The following is a 16,566-nucleotide window of genomic DNA, read 5'->3' on the forward strand; positions in this document are numbered from 1 at the left end:
TCCCAGCAGAAGCAGATCTGAGGTTTAGACTTCAGTCTCCCTGAGCCTCAGCTGTCAGAGCAGCCCTGGACCTTTTCTGATCAACATGAAGAGAAACCACAATTACAGCTCATCAGACAGCGACCTGGACGACAGTGTTGAGGTGGAGAAAGACAGTGGAGATGAAAATGGGTAGGTTATTATAACTTTTTTTTAAGTAGTCTTCATATCATTCTATAATCACATATAGAATCGTTTGTTTTGGTCTGATTAACTGGCTACAAAATGCAAAAGATTCAGGGCCTGTTTCATGTGCATGTGTGTGGGTTTTTCACATTAAAATGAATTTATTCTCTAATCTTTCAGACAAGTTGATTCCCACGGCTCCATGTCACCCTCCACCACCACGCAGGTTCAAGCCAGAAAAAGACGCAGAGGGGTAAGTAAACTCATTATCTCTGCTGTAAACGTGTGCAGTGAAAGATGCTATTGTTTTCTTCTATATGTGACCTTCATGACAGAGTTTATTCATTTATTTATTTATTTATTTATTTTACAGATTATTGAAAAAAGGAGACGTGACCGAATCAACAACAGTCTTTCAGAGCTGAGGAGACTGGTCCCAAGTGCCTTTGAGAAACAGGTAGATTGATTGTTTCTCCATTCTTCTCACACAAGTTATCCATACACTCGTTAGATGGTGATTTGATAAGAATAGCTTTAATTAATTTAATAAAGTTCTTTCTTTTCTCTTTCATGCCAGGGTTCAGCTAAACTGGAAAAAGCAGAAATATTGCAAATGACAGTGGACCATTTGAAAATGCTTCATGCATCTGGAGGCAAAGGTAAAAGCCTCTCTGTTTAAGTTACTACGTTAATTCATGTGTAATTCTTTCTAACAAAATGTAGTTTTAAATCCCATCACACCTCTCTAACCCTCTGCTCTCTTCCCTGACAGGTTACTTTGAGGCTCATGCTCTTGCTAAGGATTACCGCAGCCTGGGCTTCAGGGAGTGCCTGGCAGAGACAGCCCGCTACCTGAGCATCATCGAGGGCCGGGACAGTACGGACCCCCTCCGTGTGCGCCTGGTGTCCCACCTCAGCAACTGTGCCTCTCAGAGGGAGGTGCACTCTGGACTGGAACACTTGGCCTGGGGCTCTGCCTATGGAACGGCCCCGGCCCACCTCCCCCACCCTCTCCTCCTACAACACCCCCAGGGCAGGACACCTGCATCTAGGAGCAACAGTAGCCCACCATCCTCCTCCCCTTCCTCCTCTACATCCTCCTCCAGTGAGGCATCTGGGACAACCAGACACAGTGTCATGCCCCCCACAGAGTCCCTCAGGGTGTCCCCCAACAGCTCGCTGCCCCTCACTTTGCCTGTGCCAACATCCAAGCTCTCGCCGCCACTCCTCTCATCCCTCTCCTCACTTTCGGTCTTCCCCCTCTCCTTCGGTACTTTCCCTCTCGTCTCCCCAGCCGCCCTCAGCACTGTGGGTCCCTCCTCCACCCTGTCGAAGCCCTACAGGCCTTGGGGCACAGAGATTGGGGCCTTCTGAAGCTAACAACTGGACTGAAGGCAACAGCTGAGCTGTGCCCACCACATCAGACTTAGCAGGATGACCTGCCTCATCTGTGTTTATAGTAATAAAACACAGGGGAACAAAGAAAACTGATTTTATTTTATTAAGTATAAGGTGGGAGACGTTGCCACATGATGTGATTTCATTACTTTTATCAAGAAAGAAATTCTAAATGATTTTTTGTTATTAGTTTAAATTGATAACTAATTTAGTCGATATTCACTGTCTCCAGGTTGAGGTCTGATATGATGATGTAATGTGTGGGTCATACACAGAGTTACTGTCTGCAAAGATTTATAGGAAATATGTTGTAGACCAGATCCTTCTGCATTTGTCAAGCACGGATGTCTGTATTTAACATCATGTAGAGTCACTCTCTTATGGTCTGCTTCTTTAGCGTGGAGAGAACTTGTGGAGGTGAATATGTATATTTGTATGTGCCATTCTTGGTAAACTAACTACTTAAGACTTGGAAAGTTGCATTCTTGTATCTATTTGTAATGTTTTGGACCAATAAATTGAATTTAAAAGAAGTAAACAAATCCAGTTTGAATCTTTCATTATAACTCTTCAATCTTGTGTTTTCATAATGTATGACAGGTGGCTACCTTTTCTATATGCAGACTATCTGCCTCAAAAGCAATTAAGATCATATCTATGCTCTGCAGGTGCATTGCATATTCTGTGCAATCTCATAGAAGTTAATCATAAGATAATGACGTTGCGGTTATTAACTGAAAGGCAATTCCTTTAGTGTGTGCCAGGTAAGTAACTGAATCCGAGAGCATTGTTGCCCCTATGAATACCCAGGAAATCATTAAGAGCCAGAGGAAATCCTTTACAATGTTGCCCTGACCTCACCAGCTTGGGTTGGTCTGAAACGGAGACAATAGTGTGAACAGGATGGGGACACTAGAGGAGAGCAGTGAAAAAGTAACGACAACAAACACAGACAGCTGGAGCAGTAAATCACTCAGTGCCGCACTGGTTGTTGTTTCAGGTCATATTGTTTAGATAGAGTTTTTTAGAGTTTCACTCTTTTAATGACTCCATTTCATCCGTACATGCAGCACCTCAGTCTTCCAGGAGGGGCAGTCGCTGTCTGTGATTTCTGCTGAAGCCACATTTTATTAATAATAAAAGGAGAATATATTTTCCTATGATAACTTAACTACCAGTCAGCTGAATTGATAAGAAACAGAAGTGTATGCATTCTATGTTCTTTTCTCTCTTAATGGAGCTGTTACATTTTAAATCCTCATGATTAACCTGAATAAACAAAAATATCATTCAATTCAGATCCAGGGTCAGTGTTTTGTTATTTCTGTTCTTCCACTTTTGCGTTTGGAATATTGTGAAATTTACTTCACCCTACTTTTCAATATCTTCAGGCTCCTGCTCAGTTTCTGTCACAAATAAATCCAACACTGCCACCTGCTGGAGAAATATGGATTCATTTCATGTTGATTCAATTGCAATGCTTGTAATTTATAAGAACTATAGATACAATTCAAAATAAATAAACAAACGATTGGAAAGAAAGAGAGGAATAAATGTGAAATCAACTATAGTGGAAGACTGTGATTTTCTCAGGATGTGTAGATAACTGGTTCTTTTATTTGGCAGTTTACATTTCCCCCTCCTCTTTTAGCACAGAAATTAATTAGATGGTGCATGCTATGTTCACACAACCCCAAACCTTTATTCAGCAAAGCTTTCACAGAGAAATATACGAAGGAGAAACACAAGCAGCAGAGGATGCAGGCAGATATCAGTGGTACTGTATATTAAAAAGAGACTAGTTCAGTGTGCTGTGTGTAAATCATCCCGTGTCCATTCTTTAGCTAATCCCCTCAAGAGAGCAGACGCTAAAGATGCCTCATGGTAAATTCGTATTCACATACGCACACGCAGACATACGTTATGTTCTCACTATCAATATCAAGGTGGGAGGACATTCCACTGTCCAAGACACTATGCATGGTACCAGTCTGGTGTCAGTAACATTCATGAGATTAATCCTAAAAATACTGTGTGTACGTCACGGAGAGTTTTGATTTAGCCGAAGATGGATCGATCGAGGAATGGCATGGGAATCTGCAAGAGTATAAAGGGCTGCTCCCATAGGGCAACGACATTCTTAATAACAATAAAGCACCTCTCACGTCCATCATCGAGCTCATTCCAGAGGAAGTGGACACTTTATCAATCTGTGGGTTTTGGCGTATTAGGTTCCAAGCGTGCGTGTTGTAAATGAGAGGGTGTGCGTGAGGGAGATACAGATGGGATTGCGTCGATCTTATCTTGAGGATTGTGTAAGCCTGCGAACACTGACCGTCATTCTTCACAGAAAAAACAAAAAAACACAGAAACATCATCGTCGTCGTCGTCATGACATCATCAGGAAAGAACTGCAACTGTCAGTCAACTCACAACACCGAGGGCTTTCACAAGAAAATGGTTGTAGAGTTTTGAAATTTCAAGAACTGAAACAATAATCAATGACAAACAAAATGTTTGAAATTGTACAGCGCAGTACAGTACAGTATTTGTATGTACTTCACCTACCATCATAGATAGATAGACAAATAGACAGATAGATAGATTGATAGATTGATAGATAGATCTGAAAACAAATATTTACAAATCAAAAGCCATATTCTTGCATTTTCATCAAATCCATTCAATTCTCAAGATGAGTGTTACAGATGTTTGTATCCACTGATAATACTGATAGTAGTGAGTACTGGTGGTGTGTTGTGTTTTGTTGTGATGTTGTGATGAGGTCCTCGAACCTCTCTGGCCTCCGGGTTGGGTGTCTGTTCAGTGGAGGGTGAGGGAGGGGGAGAGGGGGCGAGGAAGGGGACAAGGACTGGATGGAGAAGACATAGATGGACCACAGATGTCGGGACTCTTGTGAGGCTTTATGCTGTCACCTCTTCCCTCATCTCTTTGTTCCTGCGCACCACGGCTGCGTGTCTCTCCTGCAAACACCACGACAACAGAGTGAGTGTGGTTTAGTCATCGGGACAGCACCCAGCCTCAGATCAACAACAACTCTGTGTTTCTCACCTTTTCCTGTAGACGCTCAATCATGGCCATCATAAGTGCTTCACGGTTCTCCTTGATCTGGTCCATCTTCATCTGGAGCTTCTCCTCGGCCATCTTGCTGAAGTTGCTGTTCTCCTCCATGGCCTTTAGCAGCACGTCCCTCTCGTGCTCTCTCTTTTCCGCCAAGGCCCTCAGCACCTGGGCCTCCTGGTACTACAAATGCACAACAACACACTGATTGATACATTTTCATTGATTTCATGTCTCTCTGATTTATTCATTTTTACCAAAAACACTCACCTTCCTCCGCTCCTCAGCAGCCTCCAGTTTCTTCTCAATGTCCTCCAGAGAGATGTCTCTCTTGGGGGGTGAGGGGAGGTTGTGGGCTACTTCTGACACCGGAGAGGGAGGCTTGAGAATCACCTCAAAGGCCTGGCCCGAGGCCCGCTTGTTTATGGGTTTCACCTCCATGTCTGTGAATAACACAATTATGATGAACACCAGAAAAGTCAATATCAAATATTAATGTGTATTAGTCCAATAACATGTCATTATTTCTTTTGTCTGTGTGTCCATGGGGGACACTTTGAGTCACCCAAAAGAGCAATCAATGTTTGAGCTGATCCATACCTTCAAACTCACTCATGAGCTTGTTGCGTGACTCTGGGTAGAAGCAGGAGCAGATGAGGGAGAGGACGGACAGCTCCTTCATCTTCTCTTTGTACGCTGTAAACACAGAAGAGGTTAATTAAAAAAACATGTACAAATAAATCGTGAATATGCATGAGGTGTTTCCAAATGAATACCTTCTAAACTGGGAAAGGAAGTGGCTCAATAAACCAATGAGCGTCAGATGACCACTAGGTGAACGATGCAGGGAGCGTGACTCTGAGTCTGGTGTACATCTAAAAGTGCTGTGTTGCTAAATAATTCATTGGATGTGTTGTGTAAAAGCCGATCAAACTAAGATCAAGCAGGCATCATTACTGTTGCTTTGTTAGATGCTTTGCTTTCTCTTATGTCCCTTTGCAATCTCCATAAAATGGGTTTAGACAGATCTGTGTCAACGTATTCGATTTCCTGTTGAATTCTCAGCTTTTTGCTGTGTGTTGTGGTCACATAAATTAGAGGCATTTATATCCGTCTTATCTCTACACTATTGTTGAGTGTGGCCGTCACATCTGTCAGTGACAGCTGATGGATGATCTTTATTATTTTTGTCCACTATGTAATTTCTCCAGTTCCTTACAATGTTTATTTCTTAAATCTCTTTGCAAATCTGTGACCTTTTCCGTCCTCTTCACGTTATGGCTAAGAAAGTGCCCACCTGGCTCTCCATATTAAGGGCTACAGATTGTGAGGGCTGCATGCTAAGCCTTCTGCTGCAAAGGCCAGTGTGTAAACGGCCTCCTTGCTGCAGGGCTGGCCTGCCTCCCACCCTGCCATGCACCTGTCTACTCCACTGCATCTCTGCCACCACTCACACCATAATGAAAGCAGCCTGCACCCCAGACTGTATATGAGAACACGTCTACTCTTGTTGAGATACCATAAATGCTGCAGAAGCTTAAAAGAAACCCACGGAAGCAAATATTGCAAACGCTTGGCCTACAACAATAACGGTCCATGGGGGGTGGGGGATGACTAATGCAGGATGCAGTGTAGTTATACGCTATTCGTATAAGCTTCTTTGAGCAAATTAGTAAACCAAATTGTCTGGAAATTGGAGATTTTACATTTGTCTACATGCCGATAAAAATGTCAGCACATCTGTCACAGCTGGTGATGCCCCCCCTGGCATCCTCTATTGTAAAGCTATTTATCTAAAATAAATGTGCTAAATCAACACATTAAGGTTATATGAAATAGCAGTGGGACTTTGTTCGGGTTTAATTAGAGCAGGGTTATATAAAAGTCTGGGAGATGAAGCCCCTCTCTGCCTCGCTGCTCGGCACCACAGCATCTTGGGTGGGGTCCGTCTGCATTATGCTGCATGTTGGGGCCGCTGGAGCCTGAGAAGCAGCTGCAGTAAATAAAGCTGAATCTATAGCGTCTTCTTATCCACCCTGCCACTATATGAGCTCAGACATCATGATGGTGATGAGGCAGATGATGATAAAGGAAACATTTCAATAACATAATGACGGAGGATGCTTTGGTGTGGCAGCACATATTCATGGTATCATCCCCCCACTCATGTGATCAGACAATAGGCCTATAATCGATACATGATCATCGAAGAAGCAATATCAATTATCATTATCAATCAAATGATAATATTTCAGCCATTACAGAAGGAACGACCACCAGCCACCGGTAGACCCCACCGGGGCCGACACATGCCGGGTCTGCAGCCCCAGTGCGCATCCATCGGTCTATTCGTCCATCCATGCATCGGTTTGAGGAGGGATTACTCACCGGTCGCTGTCTTGGCCATGGCTGATGTGGTGGTGTCCGCAGGGGAGGCTGTGGCTCTGCTCGGGTGGACGGTGATGCTGCTTAAGGCACTGAGTCAGCGAATAGACCGAGAGCAGCAGCGGACGGTGAGACAGGGGGTGGGCACGTACGGGAGCGCGCAGGCAGACCCTCCTCTGTCGCGTGACGCGCGCAGAGCGATGTTCAGTGTCCACTCGGTAACCTTGTAAAGCTGAGCATCAGAGGACAGACACACACAGCTGATAATATTTATACCTGCATGTGATTGACTGGATCCATATAGGTCATTTCAGGGGCAGGAATCACTGATACCGGCAGTTTCTAGTAAAATGAGGAAGTAAAAGTGGATCATCTGCAGTGAGCTGTGAGTATTAATGCCCACTTAAAGGTAAAGTGTTTAGAATTTAGTGACATCTAGTGGTGAAGCTGCATGTTGCAGCTGAACAACCCTCACCTCACTCTCCCCTTCCAAATATGAAAGACAACCTGTGGCAGCCTTCAGTTTTCATAGAAACTCAAAAGGTGTTTAGTTTGTCCAGTTTGGGCTACTGTAAGAAACAAGGCGGCCTCCGTAGAGAGGACCCGCTCCTGATGTTAATATAAAGTATTTAAATATAAAGGGCTTATTCTAGGGTAAAGAAAACAATGATTCATAGTTAACATGAAACACCACTATGAGTATTTTGCATTAAATTTCTGCCAATAGTTCTCTTCCCCCTGAATCTTATACACTGGACCTTTAATAGAAATAATACTGACCGTGGGAAAGATTGTCCAAATTAACCTGAGCATTTAGATGTGTCATGGAACATCATTAAATCTCTATAATAGATGTCACTTTAACAAAGGTAAACCAAAACTACTAAAAGCATCTGATAAGATACAATCCAGGGACAGTAGTCGAAATCGAGGTGTATTAGTTGATCATTGAAATGTATGTATTAAAACTAAAAGGGGCATAAGCTGACATGAAGCTGACATAAGATGACAACAAATAATTCAAATGAATAGAAGTGGTCAGCGTTCTTTATACAACAAGACATAACAGCAGCATGATGTGAATTTGTGCTACTTTTAAAAACCAAAACATAACAAACAGCTTTAGAGTATATGAAGCTTTATTGAAAATAAGACATCCAGTGGAATTTCCTATTCTCTCAAAATGAATGTCAATTTGTTTTTAGGTTCTGATTGAAACCTCAACAAACATTACAGAAGATGAAAATGTAAAAATCAATCTACATCGAAAATACTACAAAGATTTGCAGAGTTTTAAAACCAATACCAGGTCAAGCACAAAAACGTAGCTGCGTCATAGTCACGTCATCATCATTCATTCATCAAAGATGATTTCAATATGCGTTTTTGGTTGAAGTTTTACAGATAAGGAACTTCATATGTTGAACTACATTGATGAGCACAGTATTCTTTTTTTCATTAAAATTTCAGTTAAATGTTCCCAAAGGAAATATAAAATCGATAAAAATATAGAAGTATAGAATAAAAATTTAAAGCTCAGTTATTGCATTGCAAAGTTTTCAGTATCAAGAGAAGATTGTGACATATGCTTGCAAACCAGTCACTTAGGTGCTCCCTGCTTTGGCCTTCAGCTGCTGTTTGATGTAGTACCCAACCAGTTTCTGGACACGCTGCTCGTAGCCTTGAAGAACTTCATGAGAGCAGCTGATCTGATCCCCCTTCAGACGATCCAGCAACGCCACACACACCACGGCGGCTTCACATGGGAAAAGAGCGTTGGAGACTGAGCAGGAAGAGGTGGCAAAATTCTGTGCTTTGAACATGTTGCAAATTGTGCTGATGTTTCTTACCACGCAGACCACTCAGCTTGCACATGGCAGCAAAAACGGTTGACTCCATTTCAATATTGCAGACTCCTGCTTTGCTGGCTTTCATGAGATAGTCCTGTTTATCCTTCTCAGTGTAGAAGCAGAAAGCACCATCCAAACGAGCTTGGCCTGCACAGAGAGTGAAGATGGACATTACGCCTGAACCATTGTACACGGCCGTGAACAGTGTGATTAACATGTCAGTGCAGAAGAACTCATACCTTCATAGAAATCCATGGTGCACATGGTGTTGCCAATCACAGTCTCAAACTGGTTCAGCTCTTTGCTGCACTTCAACAGCTCCTTGGCCAGACTTTGGTCCAGATCAATGTCACGCACCACAGTCTTCCCCAGGATCACCTGTTCAAACCTGGGCTGGAAGGTGCCGTCCACTGCTTGTTTGGTAACAACGACGGTGCCAGGCTCAACTCCTGAAAACCAAACATGGCAAATGAGAAAAACTATTTCTCAACTACAAGTACAGAAAGCATAAACTGAAAGGTGTAGGACTATATTATGTTAAGCATCCTGGAAAACCATTAGAACAAATTCTCAAACCTGTGATAAGATATTTCAGATATCCTCTGTTTTTAATTTAAAACATACACATTTAACCGTGCTTGAAAAATATATATGATCTATCAATTTACAAAAAAACAGAGGACACCAAACTCTGGTTTATAGAATAATTTGAAAAATTTAACAGTTGGTGTATAACAAAATTGAAATGAATAACTTATTTTAATAAAACAAAGAAAAGGAAATTCAGATAACAAGAGAAATAATAATCAGCAACAAGTCAAACTGGATTTCACTGCCATAAAAGTGAAAGGAAACTTGGTCTCCCTCCTGTGGTAAAAGTAGGAAAACTTTTTTTTTACTACACTACCCAACACATCTTTTACCCTAACTCTAAGTTCACATGTGACCACACATGGAGTCAAAGGCAGGTGCCTCTTGCCAACAGGATTTATGGTTTAATAATGTACCATTATCAGGTTCTTGATTAACAGAAAATTGTTATTAGCTTACCTATTCCACCTGATGTCCCGATGCGCATAATTGTGACATCCGTGCAATGTGCATGATGGATGAGCTTTATTAGCTCATGCAGCATTACGGCTATAGAGGGAATTCCAATTCCATGCTGAAAAATATAGCACACACAGAATTTTTTTTTTAATATTTGTTGAGAATCAGTGGTGTAGTATATGTTTACAAAAGAAGAATAAAAATATCTTGAGACATTTACATACACTGACAGAGAGCACAGGGCCAACTTTGTACATGGCATAGCGGTCTGTTCCAGCACAGATGTTTGGGTACTCAGATTTGGGGTCTTCCATACAGAGCTCAGTGGCAATGTACTCGGCGAACACTTTCATTCTCCAGGGACTGCCGCCAACACACACAAACTAAAAACAAGTATTTGCAAATGAAGACGATCCTGCATGTGACTGTTTTTCCACAAAAATTAACATAATAAGAAAAGTCATCACTTTGACGTCACCAAACATAGCTGGTAGGTCATGAGTTCCTGTTCCCAGATTGAAGTGGTAGAGGAAGTCCTCTTTTAGTGCATCCAGGTGTGGGTTGTGCACATAAACCGGACTAAAGTCAAAAGAAAACAGATATTACATAATCATATTAAGTCTGAAAACGAAACTGAATTTGTACCTCAGTCCGTAAGTCCTTACAAACACTTATGACACCACAGGGGAAGTATGGAGGCATTTTATGTTTTGTTTTTTTACATTTAAGAAGAAGTCACCAGTTACTTCAATTGTGTTGGATTTTACTGCAACGCTGTTTACCCCTGAATCTCCAAAAGTGTCAAACACTTTCACCCACTCCTCCATCAGGATAGTGGTGAGTAGATAATGAGTGAATTTTAAATAAACTATCCCTTTAATTCCTTTTTGGCGTTGTCTTATGTTGTTTTTACAATTTGTCTTGGTCTAATGCACAGTAGAGCACTTTCTTTTGTCTGGTTGTTGAAATGTGCAACAACTTGCCTTGCCCAGTATGTATTAATCCTTTACTTGTTTCAAATTATTATACACATACAATACATATTATTGACTTTGCTTTAAAGTGATTCACTCACACAAATCCAGCAAATCTGACCGTTAAACCCGATTGGTTTGTTGTATCCTAAATCTGCAATCGATAACGAAAGTGAATAAAAAAGTTGCGCTGACTTTTGATTAAAAAGCCACACCTAGTTTCCTCAAATGAACAAACTGAATCAGAGAACGTCACTTTATAGGAATTTCTGGACAGGAACTCACCTGCATTTTAACTCGTGCTTTGAATCCATCTCCTGGAGCAGAAGGAGATAGTTAATAACACATTCAACTCACTGACCAGGAAAAATAAAAGCACAGAGAAAAGACCTGAACACAAGGCAGAGCTTTGATGTAGAAGTTAACCTCACATATGGTGAGTTTACAACTAAATTCAACACTTTTCCCAAGTTTAACACGGAGGGATGGAACGAGCCCATCGCCGCTCACAGCGCACGATGCTCCCGCAGCAGGAGGACCACACACCGGTGAGCATCTTCAACACGAACCATGGAAGTTCAAAGTTAGGACACAATGCACAGACGCGTATTTACCGTAGGTGCGATGCCGCTGAACCGTCGTCGACTGCGATCTCCACTAAATCAATTCGCTTTCTGCGCATCTGACGTCAACGCCGTAGCATGAGGATCTGACGTCGCTTCTCACTGACCGGGTGTGGGACTCTTCCTCTGTCACGTACTGATGACTAATGTAATATTTCCACACTCATGTCCAAACAGGAAATCAAAGAATTCAACCAACGCACTTTCAATTTTTTTTTATTTTTTATACTTTTTATACTTCCTTACACTCAAGTATTATTTTCCTTGCACTTAAGTACTGCATGTTGCTTATTATTACTCCCTGATGCTTATTTTTGACTCCTGCTGCTGTAGTATAGCAAATGTCCCAATGTGGAACGAATAAAAGGATTATCTTATCTTATCTTATGTAAATGATTCCAGACCTATTAATGATTAAAGAGTATTGATTTGGTGGATTTCAGGTTTTGCCATGTTCAAAATAAGAGTCAAATTTGCCATTTCATATTCATATTGATCAAAGAGTGAAGGAAAACAAATCAAGGATATAGCCTACGATTATTTAGATACATGAATTTATTCTCATTAATATGAAATGACAATGATTCCTACTACCAGAGGACAGTTTGTGCTCTCATTGTGATGAGGGAACTGTGGACACATAATGTTAAGTGGGAGAAATGACTTTTCTTCTGTGAAGAAGTAGTCACGTGATGTGATCTCCTGAAACAACTAGAATCCAGTGATTAAAAAAACTGTAAACATATCAACATCATCAACTTGGTGGCATTGTCGCCATGTGATTGTTTGTTTATTTTCTATATTGTTATAGCTTGATTACCTGTATCACTTATACTGTATAATTCCCTTTGTTTCATCATTTATTTTGTGTTTATTTAACTATTTATTATCATTATGGAACTATTGTTTTTTGCTGTTATTGTCATATGATTTGTTGTCTTCAATACTGTATTTGTGCTTTGGCCACACATATAAATGTCTTGTAAATAAAGCTCACTGAATTGAAACTGAAGATAAGAATAGTCAATTTACAAGAGCCAGCTGGATTCATGCATACTTGGATTATAAAACAGATTAATGGGGTTCACTGAGCCTCTGGTGACAGACTATATTTCTTGTTTGAATGCCACTAGGTTCAGTTAAAATACTACACAGACAGGAAGGTCTATCCTAAAGACACAAATGATTCCAAAGAAACAAAAACAATCGACCACAGATGCAGAATGACCAGAGAGAGGCTGAAAGGGACCACAAAAGAGACTCAAAATGACCACAAAGGAACCAAACAACCACAGAGATTCAAAATGAACAAAAAGACTACAAACTACTCTGTCTGCAGATCCCATGAGAGGGGTGGGGAGGCTTATACTTATCTGATGTCTCGTTATCTGTGCGCCGCTGGACTCAAATAAGCAGCAAAAACCATTTACCAATTAAAAATAACAATTAGGAAAAAAGGTTTAGCTTAAAATATCACTTGTCTGAATTACAAGTGAATTCAATGTACTTTTAAAGACTTTAAAAACCCTGTGTATGTTTATGTACACTGTATTTTGAAGACAGCTGGAATATCCTCATAGTACATACTTCTCTACCCATCAGAGCAACAGTACGGATGAGTGTTTCTGGACTGATCAGTCAGAAATGACTCGTCCAGTTTCCTGTCAGAATCTTATCTTATATATATAAATGGAGTAAAACGTCATGATTGGCACAAGAGTGACAATGTGCCGTCCATCTTTACTAACAGTCTATGGTTTTAATAAGTGCCAGAAAGAAAATGTCCACACACGAAACTTTTCAGTCAAACCATCTTTTATGAGAGAAGTAATTGACATGTTAATTCAGACATGTTAAATCCAAATGCTGATGAAAAACATCACTTTAATCACTTCACTTTTAGTTTTATGACTCTACTGTAGTGACAGACTCGTCCCATCGTTTCTTGAAAAGCATCCATTAATATATTTAGAACAACTTTACACAATATTAATACTTCGTCAAAATCATACACAGCAGAAAATGTAAGCAAAAATGCAATCTTCATACTTAGGCAAATAAAGTGGTGGTTAGTATTAACACTTTGTGAAACTTCACCTCAAGACGTTAAATAATAAACATGCAATGCAAAATGTCACAAGTTAAATAAAGAGTTAAATAACGTTCAACAAGAAAAGCAATGAGAGAAAAAATACAGAAACACTCTTTGGGGGAACACCTGTGTAAATTTCTTAAGGGGAGAGAAGCCTTTCTGCTGCCCTGAAAACAAAAAGTATTAACTGATGAATTATTCTTATACTCATCATGTCTGTAAAGTAAAAACATAAATGTATACTGCAAGACAGTGATAGAAATGTATCTAATATGTGTAAAAATGATTCTGCTTTTATATCTGTGTGAAATATGTGCTCAAACAGTGATCTGCACAAGTTGCAAAGCTGATCACATGCAAGATTAAACTCACATTTCCTCTTTCCCGCGGGTCAATCTCATTTCATGAAGACTCAGGTTCCCAGGCTCTCTCTGTTTAGATGGTATAAAACATAACTAGATCCAACCAGCACTGTTATGATGCTATGTTGAGCATTTAGAGTAGATATTTCATTTAAACTGATTATATACAGCCAACTTACTGCCTCAGTTAAGACTATGGGGTGCTCTGGCAGGAATTTTGGTTTCTTCCTGGAATGAGGACAACTTGCCAAAGCAATTAAAAAGTCTCTTGTGTAAGATATTCTGCCTGTAAATGTTTAAACAGAGATATATTAGAACCAACATTAAAACCAACAAGAGTTCAAAGATCAGACCAAGCACAATAAAAACAAATATGAAAAACAAGGTTGCTACAGCGACAGTACCATGCCACTACTGTAAAAACGAAACAACCTCCCAACTTGAAATAAACACAACCATTACAATAGTTGTCATTACATTTTGTCTTACCTTCTTTCTGTTTTTGGAGGTTGACTATCTTGAGGAACTGCTCTATGCCTATGTTTGTCTTTCAGGCACAAAATCAGAAAATTGTTAAAAATTCATAGAAACACTTAATTTTGTGCAAATCAAAAGGCACACTTCTTATTTATTAATTGGTTAAAAAAACTCAACATGTATTAAACAGACTAAAAAATGACTCTGTCGTCAACCGTTGTGATAATTAACTCATCTGAAGAGCAAAAATGGTGAAACATTGTCTCATTTCAAGTTCTCATGTGTGATGACTTGCTGATAATCTACACTGCACTGTAAACTGATTATATTTGGGTTATGAACAGTTAAAGGCATCAAAATAAGCAATTTGAACACCTCAAGTTGAGTTGACTTGCTTTTAACACAGTTTATATATATATTATTGATAATCAAGAATTGACAAAATAATCAATAAAAGAAAAAAAGTTTGCTGCAACCCTTTGCATTTCTTACCGGTGGATCCACTTCCTCCATCAGCGCCTGAGCACATGTAGCACCATTTGTGTTGGGCTCTAAATGAAATGATGAGAATTCTCATAAGAGATAAAAGGAATTAAAATATAATATTAAATTATAATAAGTGCAACCACTGATCCTGCAGGTGCAAACAACTGGTGCAGTTTTGGAGCTTACCAATGTCAATGGAGTAGCAGCGACGCAGGGGTCTCGCAGGTTCCAGATGTTTTTGGAAAACTCTTCTCCTTGATACCTCCATTCTGGTACCACGAAGGTTCAAACTGGTTTTAAACCTGCCACACTCAACAAGGCATCACATTTATAATGGAGCAATACATGCTGACAGTGCTAAAGTTTCAATTCTGTGCTTCCCACAGAGGTTACAGACCATTAGGAGTCACAGGCTGTATACAATGAGTTTTTAAATAAAACAAACGTCTGATGAAAGTACTATGATCAGTATTCACATGTCAAGATCCACTATGTGTTTACCATTTCATACTAACAGGTACACACAATAATAATCAGTCTCCTCCATCGTTTTTGAAGAACATCAAGTTACTCAGATGGACTGCCATCAAAATACATATGCCTGCAATGTAAAAAGCTAATAATAATAAAGATGATGATGCTATTTAATAATAATGAGGACAAATCTGTGGCTGATTGGGATGTGATGAGCTGAATGTAGCATGACAGCTAACGTGGGCAGGTGTGGATGTTAATGGCACAGAAGCCACTCGGCATTAGCTGAACTTTAACACTAGCTTAACTCTGCCAACTTTACTTCACTCAATAAATAGCGATTCATAATAAAACTTTACTTTTAACTTATTAACTGTAGAGGCCGTTAACGTGGCCCGTCGTGGCGTGTTCCATGTCCGCTGAACTTCGTCGCAGCCGGTGGCTAACGTTAGCTGCTAAGTTAAAGGTTTGTGAACGATCACCGGCGGCGACATCAGCCTCATCATCTGCCCAACGACACGATGATGATGAGCTCACGATGACAAGCGCAGCGCCATCGCGGTGCGAAACTTTCAGCGACGTGGACTCATCGGTGTGGTTCGCCACGTCAGCCTCATCGCTCACACTGGCTGCGCATCGTTTTCAGTTTGTTCTTGATGAAAAGTGATTTCGTGTTGAATTATTCACCTGCAGATTCTCAGGACTCCTGCTGTGTGCTCCTCCTGCTCCTCCGGCTGCTCCTCTCACCGGCGTCAACTCACACAGCGAGCCCATCACTTTTTCAAAATAAGATGTAGATTTCAAAATAAGGCGTAGGCTCGTGAAATCATTTTCTGCAGAAGGCATATTTGAGATATTTGCCCTGGGGCTGATATTGACTACTATAGATGATAAATAGTGGAGTCTTGGCTCATAGATCATTGCTCACTTGCATCACTTTTTTTTGTAAAAACAACATTCACAGCTAAATTCACAAATCACTTTTTTTGTGAATAGAAAATTGTTTAAATGTGGATGTTTAATTTTAATGATTGATCAGAACACTGAGCTCCTGTTCTTTCCGATACTAGAATGACATTATGTGTTAAATTTAGATTTTAATCTATGCCCTGCATTCAAGGATGAGGAACCAGATGTTACTGCTAATTC

General features: G+C 40.3%; 4 protein-coding genes across 14 annotated transcripts; 1 reads left to right on the forward strand and 3 right to left on the reverse strand.

Moving 5' to 3' along the window:
- On the forward strand, positions 1 to 2,105 carry LOC109633122 (hairy/enhancer-of-split related with YRPW motif protein 1-like). Its single transcript, XM_069537724.1, has 5 exons — positions 1 to 171; positions 346 to 418; positions 539 to 622; positions 743 to 824; positions 938 to 2,105. The coding sequence occupies exons 1-5, from the start codon at positions 86 to 88 to the stop codon at positions 1,537 to 1,539; spliced, it is 927 nt and encodes a 308-aa protein (XP_069393825.1). The 5' UTR covers positions 1 to 85; the 3' UTR covers positions 1,540 to 2,105.
- A 1,042-nt stretch (positions 2,106 to 3,147) lies between these two features.
- On the reverse strand, positions 3,148 to 7,193 carry stmn2a (stathmin 2a). Its single transcript, XM_020092532.2, has 5 exons — positions 7,033 to 7,193; positions 5,245 to 5,340; positions 4,915 to 5,087; positions 4,636 to 4,827; positions 3,148 to 4,547 (listed from the first exon to the last, which is right to left on the reverse strand). Exons 1-5 carry the CDS (start codon positions 7,049 to 7,051, stop codon positions 4,488 to 4,490), a joined length of 540 nt encoding a protein of 179 aa, XP_019948091.1. The 5' UTR covers positions 7,052 to 7,193; the 3' UTR covers positions 3,148 to 4,487.
- A 957-nt stretch (positions 7,194 to 8,150) lies between these two features.
- On the reverse strand, positions 8,151 to 11,914 carry upp1 (uridine phosphorylase 1). 2 transcript variants are annotated; one of them, XM_069537013.1, is made up of 9 exons: positions 11,518 to 11,667; positions 11,189 to 11,220; positions 11,005 to 11,057; positions 10,397 to 10,508; positions 10,154 to 10,312; positions 9,930 to 10,044; positions 9,119 to 9,328; positions 8,880 to 9,026; positions 8,151 to 8,785 (listed from the first exon to the last, which is right to left on the reverse strand). In XM_069537013.1, the coding sequence occupies exons 4-9, from the start codon at positions 10,412 to 10,414 to the stop codon at positions 8,634 to 8,636; spliced, it is 801 nt and encodes a 266-aa protein (XP_069393114.1). In that variant the 5' UTR covers positions 10,415 to 10,508; positions 11,005 to 11,057; positions 11,189 to 11,220; positions 11,518 to 11,667; the 3' UTR covers positions 8,151 to 8,633. The 2 variants fall into 2 exon arrangements, with proteins under 2 accessions (XP_069393114.1, XP_019948431.2); XM_020092872.2 differs by lacking the exon at positions 11,005 to 11,057 and having other exon boundaries at positions 11,518 to 11,914.
- Positions 11,915 to 13,323: 1,409 nt separating this feature from the next.
- On the reverse strand, positions 13,324 to 16,229 carry gra (granulito). 10 transcript variants are annotated; one of them, XM_020092875.2, is made up of 7 exons: positions 16,105 to 16,229; positions 15,130 to 15,212; positions 14,950 to 15,008; positions 14,470 to 14,527; positions 14,160 to 14,266; positions 13,991 to 14,049; positions 13,324 to 13,785 (listed from the first exon to the last, which is right to left on the reverse strand). In XM_020092875.2, exons 2-7 carry the CDS (start codon positions 15,209 to 15,211, stop codon positions 13,758 to 13,760), a joined length of 393 nt encoding a protein of 130 aa, XP_019948434.1. In that variant the 5' UTR covers position 15,212; positions 16,105 to 16,229; the 3' UTR covers positions 13,324 to 13,757. The 10 variants fall into 10 exon arrangements, with proteins under 10 accessions (XP_019948434.1, XP_069393118.1, XP_019948433.1 ...); XM_069537017.1 differs by having other exon boundaries at positions 14,950 to 15,029; XM_020092874.2 differs by having other exon boundaries at positions 15,130 to 15,245; positions 16,105 to 16,227.
- Between the last annotated feature and the right edge of the window lie 337 nt (positions 16,230 to 16,566).

This window comes from Paralichthys olivaceus, chromosome 13, assembly GCF_024713975.1.
Source record: "Paralichthys olivaceus isolate ysfri-2021 chromosome 13, ASM2471397v2, whole genome shotgun sequence".
In the NCBI taxonomy this organism is placed as follows: domain Eukaryota; kingdom Metazoa; phylum Chordata; class Actinopteri; order Pleuronectiformes; family Paralichthyidae; genus Paralichthys; species Paralichthys olivaceus.